Below are 9,432 nucleotides of genomic sequence, written 5' to 3'. Positions count from 1 at the left end.
GTGACTAGGGGAAAGCTGGGTCTGCTAACTGAGTATGAGTTAGGAGTCAAATATTTACACGTCACCAGCATGACAAACTTGGCATGATTTTATGTAAACACATTATAATGTTCCTATGAAGTTTCTTTAGGATTTGGTAAATACTTCAAAAGTTATAGGCCTTAAAGTCATATGAAATGTCTCCGTGTCACCTGTAGCGCCCCCTGTAGACGTAATGTCACGCAACTTGATGGGCGTCTACACAATATGTTACAGATTGTGTATGCCGACCACTAAAAATCGTGACAAAATCCTGCAACTTCGTTGCATGATCCCCTAAAGATTAGATGATTTCATGAGGTGATGTTCAGTAAGAATCTGCTCGTTAAACTAATCAAGTCTGGGTTAGTTTATGAGTTTACTGAGCTGGAGTGAGGGTGTGGTTAGCCTAGCCTAGCATAGCTTAGCATTAAGAAGCAGGAGTAAGGAACTGACCTGGGGCCTCATGTACTAACAGTTGCGTAGATTTCCGTCTAAATCGTGACGTAAGTTCAGATTTAGAAGGAAATCTACGCACATTTCCTTTGTACATCCCGATTGAACGTACCCGACTCCTCCCTGTCCACACCCCTTTTAAATATGCATCTCATTGTCCACGCCCCTTTTAAATATGCATCTCACTGTCCACGCCCATTTTAAATATGGAAATTATATTTAAATTGACTCTGCACCTGAGATTCCCATCTCTGCGCGATCAGAAAACGAAAACATAAGAATGAGTAAGACGGGAAAGAAGAAGAACTTCACAGAAAGAGAATTGGAGACGCTACTCACTGGAGTGGAGATGCGTAAAATGTGTTCTTTGGCACGCTGCCACAATGTTTACTTGCATTTGCGCATCACGTATGATCTGCACACTGATCGAATGAAAATGTTTCCTGTTGACATTTACAAATTCATGCGATGGCGCTTTTATATCAATGTGTGTGCAGTTGATAGCTCTGATTACAGTCAGAAAACCGTCTCTCGCTGCAGATTGCTCTTTAATGTTGACCTGTTCAGATGCATTGTGGGTATCTGATATACCTGGCTGACATGAGGATAATTCCATCCCACGCGGCTTGCATGGCTCTGCTCAGGGTCGACCGGCACAGTCCCGATCGTTCGGAGTAATAGTTTTCACATTGATGACAGTTTCCCGGCATCACCTCTAAGTGTCGCCAAAGGATCGACATCTGTAGAATCCTACTTACGCCAGCCACGTCGTTGGCGTAGGGACGTACAAAATTCCCGGACATTTCACTCTTGATACATCTGAACTTTTACGTGAGCGAGTACTCACGTAACATTTTTGTACTTAAGCAACGTTCGTACATGAGGCCCCTGGTGTTACCGTTTCCTAGAATTGAGCAAAGCCTCCTCAAATCTCGAGATCATGCGTTTTGTATCAGCGTGTCTTTAAAAAGGTGTAAAAACACAAATAGTGGATTGAGCGACAAATAGCAGCATCCTGTGCAATTTATATACATGAATACTAAACATAAGCTGTTGAGACTTGTCATTCTACAGATGAGTATATATTTGAGTATAAGGTAGTTCACGTTACCTCTGGAGTTGTTTCCTCCGGGTTTTGATCAACTCTCTTTCAATAATGTCAAATCTCCATGGTCTAAAAAATCTAGAGCGCAAACATCGGGTTTTAAAAAGTGGCAGCAACGTCAGTTTTAATCAGTGAACAACACAAATAGCTTCACATGCTGCATGAGTTGTCCGAGCCATTTTCACAGATTTTCAATAGGAAAAACACAACGCCAGCACAACGTTGTTTGAGACGTACAAAAATATTTCTGATTTCTTATGAGTCCATGGTGGGCCGCCATAGTGAAGGAAATTATTTTCAGACCAGTCACAGTCAATAACCACCCTGAATAGCCACATGCTGCTGTTAAAGTCATAGGCTTAAGCAGGTGGGAGAAGACCTGACAGGAGGTCAGGTGTGACTAGGGGAAAGCTGGGTCTGCTAACTGAGTAGAAGATAGGAGTCAAATATTTAGACGTCACCAGTGGTCTTGTAAGGAGTCATCCACAGATTATTGTTGTCAAATTTCAAGCAGTTTACTGTGGTGGTTTGTGAGATATAAACAAGTAGTCGTTGTAGCGCCCCCTACAGCCCGAATTTCACGAAACTTGGCATGATTGTACGCAAGCATATTACAATGACGGACATAAGGATTGGGTGAATACTTCAAACGTTATAGGCCTTAAAGTCATATAAAATGTTTCCGTGTGACCTGTAGCGCTCCCTGTAGACGTAACGTCTCGCAAGAAGAAGAATAAAAATCACAACAAAGTCAATAGGGATCCCTAATAGTAACTGTAAATGTAATATTTACTGTGAACATGTGACATTTGTATTATGGCAGGGTGTACAATCTCTCCACTAGCCTTTACAATGGCAATGGAGGTCATTATTAGGGCTTCCAAATGGGTGGTAGGTGGAGAAAGGCTGCAAGGAGGGCTTCGTGTCCCCCCAATCAGGGCCTACATGGACGACATGACGACAGCAACGTCAACCGCTCCTTGTACCAGAAGATTGCTGGATAAGCTAAATAGCAACCTGCAGTGGGCTAGGATGAAAGTGAAGCCTATTAAATCTAGGAGTATTTCTATTGTTAAAGGAAAGGTAGTAGATAAGAAGTTTGTTGTAAATGATGAGGTAGTTCCCACAGTGCTGGAAAAGCCAGTGAAGAGCTTGGGAAGATGGTATGATGCAAGTCTTAGTGATAAGGCGCAGTTTGAAGGGTTGAGGCAGGAAATGATTCAAGGCATTTCAAGCATAGACCGGTCAGGGCTACCAGGGAAGTTAAAATTGTGGTGTTGGCAATTTGGTTTACTGCCTCGGCTAATGTGGCCGCTGACGGTGTATGAGGTTGCCCTTTCAAAGGTAGAAAAGTTAGAAAGAATGATCAATTCATTTATCAGAAAGTGGCTTGGTGTCCCACGCTGCTTAAGTGACACAGCCTTGTATGGGAAAGGCATTCTGGAGCTCCCAGTTACCAGCTTAACAGAGGAGTTTAAGTGTGCTAAAGTTAGACTGGAAATGACTCTCACTCAGTCAAAGGATCCAGTGGTTAGGAGTGTAGCGCCTACTGTTAAGACAGGGAGGAAGTGGAAGGCAAAAGAGGCAGTGCAGCAAGCACAGGGAGCTCTTAAACATAGGGATATCATAGGTCATGTACAGCAAGGGCGTGGAGGCCTAGGGCTGTGCGCTGGGAAACCTCTGTGGAGCAAGGCATCAGCAGTAGAAAGGAGAAAGATGGTAGTGGAAGAAGTACAGAAGCAGGAGGAAGCAGTTAGATGCCCGAAGGCAGTGTCGCAGGCTAAGCAGGGTCAGTGGGTGAACTGGGAGAGTGTGGAGAAAAGGAAGTTGAAGTGGAGAGAGCTTTAGAGCATGGAGGCTAGCAGGATTAGATTTATGTTAGGGGCTACATACGATGTGCTGCCAACTCCCCAGAACCTAAACCAGTGGGTAGGTGAGGATAATGCCTGTCCACTGTGCACTTGTGTCTGCACGCTTAGACATATTCTGACAGGTTGTAAGGTTAGTCTTTCCCAAGGACGTTGTACCTGGCGTCACAATCAGGTACTGAAATGTTTAGCAGCTGCAATTGAGGAAAAACGGGTGAATGTAAATGCCATGGCCGTTAACAGAGAGAATAGATGTATTAAGTTTGTACGGGAGGGAGAAAAGGCTAGACTATCAGGCATCAGGCATAACACGGGACAGCTAAGAGTAGGAGGAGCCTGGCAGATGAGAGCGGATTTAAATGGACAACTGGTTATTCCAGCTGAGATAGTTAGCACTCGACTACGCCCAGATCTGCTGTTGTGGTCTGAGCCAGAGAAAGTAGTGTATTTCATAGAGCTGACTGTCCCGTGGGAAGATAGAGTTGAGGAGGCTAATGAGCGAAAAAGAGCTAAGTATGCAGAGTTAGCAGCAGATGCAGAGCAGAATGGATGGAAGGCTTATGTCCGCCCGGTAGAAGTGGGTTGCCGTGGATTTGTGGCAAAGTCGGTGATTGTTCTGCTGAGTGAGCTGGGCATACGGGGAAGGAGCCAGAGGACTGCGGTTAGCAACATGTCCCGCGCAGCAGAGAGAGCCAGCGACTGGTTATGGGTGCGCAGGAAGCATGCTAGCTGGGGAACTAGCTAAGGTAAGGAAGGCCGCATGTAGGCCTCGATTTGTTTGTTACGCGATTTGTTTGTTACGCGATTTGTTTGTTACGTGTTTTCGGCCCGCAGCAACAGGGCGAATCGCGGTAGATTTGCTTGTTTGTTACGTGTTTATTAGTTACTATATTAGCTGTTGATAGACATCGCATGGTGAGGGAAACAGGGTTGTGCAGTGGCAGTGTGGAGGGGGGTGACTCCAGGACGCTGGAAGTCACTGTTAAGCCTTCTCGAGGTGTCGTGGGCCTAACTTAACGAAACATCGGTGAAGGGAGGTGCCCACTTGAAAACCCCTATGACATGCTGCATACTGCTGTTGTCTTCTTGTTGCGTGGTAGCTATGGTTAGCTGCTGAGCGGGCCATACAAGCCAGCAGCGTTTAGTTAGTTTATGTTTTACAATGTCTGAACTATGCTGCTCAATGGGCTTACAAGCCAGCAGCTTTTACTTAGTTTATGTAGATTATAGGTTAATTGTCATATTATATGACCATAGGTTTGGTAGGGTCTCTTAGCTGAACAGGGCCTCTAAATGTGTTTTGCCTGGGATTTTGGCACAAGGGATTATAACATTTTATCCTGTGTATTACTGAATCATAAATATTAATGGAGGCTGCTGTTAACAGCAGCATGTGTCTATTTTTTGTTGAAGACAGTCTGATTACATGGATTTATGTTTGTTTTTTTTGGCTGTTTCATAACGTTGTCTTTTAAATGTTTTTATGATATTGTCAAAGACGAATTTCTGTCACTCCTGATAGACAATAAAACTGATCATATCTGAACTGGAAGCACGAAACAAACCGTGACAGGAGGTCAAGTGTGACGAGGGGAAAGCTGGGTCTGCTAACTGAGTAGGAGATAGGAGTCAAATATTTACACGTCGCCTGTAGCGCCCCCTATAGACCGTATTGCACGAAACTTGGTGGGCTTGTAAGGAGCCATCCACAGATTATTACTGTCAAATTTCAAGCAGTTTACTGTGGTGGTTTGTGAGATATAAACAAGTAGTCGTTGTCGCGCCCCCTACAGCTTGAATTTCACGAAACTTGGCATGATTGTACGCAAGCATATTACAATGACGGCTGCTAAGTTTCATAAGGATTGGCTGAATACTTTAAACGTTATAGGCCTTAAAGTCATATGAAATGTTTCCATGTCATCTGTAGCCTGTTGACATAATGTAACGCAAGAAGAAGAAAAGAAGAAGAAGAAAAATCACAACAGAATTCATATTTCATAAATATTAATTAATCATAAAAGTCATAATTGACATGTTGTCATTGACCTCAATAAACGCAAACAGCTGTTAATCAACGTAAACCCTCTGGCTCTGCTCAGATTTGCGCTATTTACGCCACTGTCGTAAAACCCTAGCGTACTTCTGACATGCGCGTCACGTTCCGGAAGCCGTCCTCTTTCCTCCGCGGCCTCTCGGGTATGTTTGTGCTGGATTATTCCACGACTGCAATCTGTCTCGAATCTTTGCTAAATCTCCCACATCCTTCATTTTTAACTCTCTGGATTTACTTTGTCTCGTGTAAACGTTTAATCTGATGCAACATGTTTGTGAATGGAGGCGAAAATTGAGTTTTATTTCAGTATTTGTGAAGATGCCGGTTTGCTAGCTGTGTCTGCTGCTGTCCGCCATGTTGGATGCGCCTGAACATAAAACGTGTTTAAATGAGCGTCTTTAATGAGCTGTGTCCCAGTGTTTTATCTTTAATCAGTCTAATGTGTCTCTTTAGGTTTTATATGTCCTCTACTGTGTACTGGTGATGTTTGTAGACGCTGCTGAACCGGACTGGATGCTAACTGTAGCTACGGCTAACAGCTAGCATCCATCAGCAGAGTCTCGTGCTGTCAGTTAAACCAGTTTAACGTTAAATACTGAACATGTTCCTACAGATTTCTGAAAATGGTCCGCTACTCTCTCGACCCCGAGAACCCGACTAAATGTGAGTAACGCCGGAGACGGACGTCTTGTTTCGGGTTAGCATCGGTGGCTGTGATGACCTCTTAGGACACCTTTGGATTTAAACATGAAAACAAATCAATGAAACTCTGAGCTGCTACGAATAATTAATTATTAATACTGAATAATGTGTCTGAGCTGCAGCCTGTGGGCTTTAAAGAGTCTCTTCTGTTTGCAGCATGCAAGTCGAGGGGCTCCAACCTCCGGGTTCACTTCAAGGTAAGACCTGATGGATGAGATGAGATTAGTTCCATTAAAGAACCAGAATGACATTAAAATAAATAAACTGATGAGAATAATTAATGTTTAAAGGCTTTAGGAGGTAAATAACTTCCTGATAGTATCTTCTCTGTTTTCATTTTCAAATCCGATTATTTTTCGTGATGCAACTAAAGTTTCTGAGTTTGTAGCTGAAACTGTAAATGTTTGTAAAATACTGGATTATCAGATTAGCTGCAGATTATTTTCCTCAAACGGAGGACTGAACTCTGACACTGACCAACAATTTATTAAACAGAACACTCCCTGGCCAGTTTATTAGGTACGCTAGCTGTCTATGAAGGTTCTGGTCTCCAGCTTTAGCCTCTAATAACTTGAGATGTTGATTCAACTGTTTTCTAGTCTGAGTTGAGTTTTTATAACTAAAATAAAATGTTCACTTGTTCTGAATCTCAGTCAACCTAAAAAAACAACAACCTTAAAATGTTTGCAGGTTAATAAAACGTTCTTTCGGAGTTCCACAAGGCTCTATTTAAGATCCTCTTAGTTTTAAGATTATGTAGAAGAATGTTCTGTCTGTTTGGTTTAAGCCTAATTCTTTTGTTATTTAGATGTTTTAAAACAAATTGACGACATATTTTCACTTCATTAGGTACACTAGTGAAACCAGTCCTCCTCTAAATCTTGTCTCCATGAAGGTTCTGGTGTTCAGCTTTAGTTTCTAGTAATTTAGAGATGTTGAACTATTGAACCGACATGTGTTCCTAATGTTTTGACATAGTGGTCACTGGGCTAGACTAAATAACAGAAACACTGTAAATCAAACCAGTTTAACAGAACCACAAACTTGGAGTGAGAAACTCCTCTACAACTTGGAAAAGAACAAACTTGTGTAGTTACTATAGTTTAGTTTGTGCTCCTTTAATGAATCATTTGACTCTAATGATGAGATGATGAGATAATCTGCATGTGGTTAGATTAGGAACATGAAATACAGGCAACACTGGAATAATAAACACTATATCTGTGGCTTTAGTCTGAAGTCATGCAGGTGTTCTTTAACACAGACCACAGGTAAATAAAGGACTGTTCATTGAGTTTTCTCTTGTTTCCCAACAGAACACCCGTGAGACAGCCCAGGCCATCAAGGGCATGCACATCCGCAAGGCCAACAAGTACCTGAGGGACGTCGTGGTCAAGCACCAGTGCGTCCCGTTCCGTCGCTACAACGGCGGCGTTGGCAGGTGTGCTCAGGTGAGCTCCGAGTGTTTGGCTGAGACGTGTTGACGCTGCAGTGATGACCATCTTAGGACACCTTTGGATCAAAGATGAAACTAATCTTTTAGTCTGAGCAGCGTCTGTGACTGAACCGTTCCACTGAGACAAGAACACGTTGTCTGACCTGCGTCCGTTTGTTCTCAGGCCAAACAGTTCGGCTGGACGCAGGGACGCTGGCCCAAGAAGAGCGCCGAGTTCCTTCTGCACATGCTCAAGAACGCCGAGAGCAACGCTGAGCTGAAGGTGAGTTCAGGGTCTGTTAAGGTCTGGAGGTCGTTCTAGAGAGTCCATCCATCAGAGCGAGACAAAGATGATTCATTAACTAAACTAGAGCTGGAGGTGTGGCCAGAAAAAACTATTACGTTTGATGAGTAGAGATACGTGAGGCAGCGTCTGAGGGTTTCAGCTCTAAATCAAACTCTTTCATTTTCCTCTTCATCCAGAAAACAGTTCCTCTGCTGGTGTCTGCTTTTTAGAACGTCTGGTTCCTAAACCACATATTTTAATTTAACAGATTATTTTATCACCAGTCCTCTGATTCTCTACAGTTAGAACAAACCTGTAGTTTAATGTCAGAGGTTTAGATCAGATCCTGATGTCTGTGACTCACATGGAGCTGGTTGCTGTGATGACCATTTAGGACACCTTTGTATAAACCATGAAAAGAACTTAATGATCTGAGCAATCTGAGAGTCACTGGATGAAGGTCTGAGGAGCTGCAGCTCTGATGTCAGATGGATTTATGAAATAAGTTCTGGGTCTGATTAGTCTAACGAGAACTGAACGTCTTCAGGTTGAGTTGGTTTCTCTCTCATGACTCCAGATTAGATTCAGATTTCTGCTGTTACTGGTAAATGATTTGTTTCTAAATAGACTAGAGTCTAGAGATGAAACTAGAGCAGGAACCATCTTTATTCTTCAGAGTTAGGTCTCTTCAGATGGTCTCTGATCTGAATCTGAGCCGTCGTCCTCAGATGTTTTTATCCAGACCTTAGCTTTTACTGATGAGACGTGAAGCAGCTGATTGGTTCTGTCTCTGACCCGTGTCTCTGGTCTCAGGGTCTGGACGTGGACTCTCTGGTCATCGAGCACATCCAGGTCAACAAGGCCCCGAAGATGAGGAGACGCACCTACAGGGCCCACGGCCGCATCAACCCCTACATGAGCTCCCCCTGCCACATCGAGATGATCCTCACTGAGAAGGAGCAGATCGTCCCCAAACCAGAGGAGGAGGTGGCCCAGAAGAAAAAGGTACGACCACACGTCCTGGACGGGACGGGACGGGGGCTGATGTAGAGCGTTGCACTGATGACCTCTTAGGACACCTTTGGATTCAACATGAAAACAAACCATTTGTTTCTGAGCAACGAAGCTGCAGCTGGAGGTGGAGGTGGAGGTGGAGCTTCATGGAGGCTTTAATGACCACGTCTGTTTTCTCTGCAGGTTTCACAGAAGAAGCTGAAGAAGCAGAAGCTGATGGCTCGGGAGTAAATCATCAATAAAACTATGGTTGTCACATCAGACTCTGAGACGCCTTCTTTCTGACCCCCAGACTGCTTCAAAATAAAAGCCTTTACATTCAGATTACTGCTTCAAAATAAAAGCCTTTAGATTCAGATCACTGCTTCAAAATAAAAGCCTTTAGATTCAGGCTAGTTAATCCTAGTCCGTGTTTAACACCTGGAGATGAAGCAGAGCTCAATGAAAATAGATTCATCAAACTTTCATCTGTTCAATTTAATTTCCTGGTTT

General features: G+C 43.4%; 1 protein-coding gene across 1 annotated transcript; it reads left to right on the top strand.

Moving 5' to 3' along the window:
• Positions 1 to 5,591: 5,591 nt before the first annotated feature.
• LOC311508025 (large ribosomal subunit protein uL22) lies at positions 5,592 to 9,196 on the top strand. The gene is made up of 7 exons (XM_084572640.1): positions 5,592 to 5,646; positions 6,117 to 6,166; positions 6,362 to 6,402; positions 7,522 to 7,656; positions 7,825 to 7,923; positions 8,740 to 8,931; positions 9,124 to 9,196. The coding sequence occupies exons 2-7, from the start codon at positions 6,127 to 6,129 to the stop codon at positions 9,169 to 9,171; spliced, it is 555 nt and encodes a 184-aa protein (XP_084428766.1). The 5' UTR covers positions 5,592 to 5,646; positions 6,117 to 6,126; the 3' UTR covers positions 9,172 to 9,196.
• The last annotated feature ends 236 nt before the right edge of the window (positions 9,197 to 9,432 follow it).

The sequence above is a fragment of the Chelon labrosus genome (assembly GCF_963514085.1).
Source record: "Chelon labrosus genome assembly, chromosome: 22".
In the NCBI taxonomy this organism is placed as follows: Eukaryota; Metazoa; Chordata; class Actinopteri; order Mugiliformes; family Mugilidae; genus Chelon; species Chelon labrosus.
This window is presented reverse-complemented; position numbering and strand designations above follow the sequence as displayed.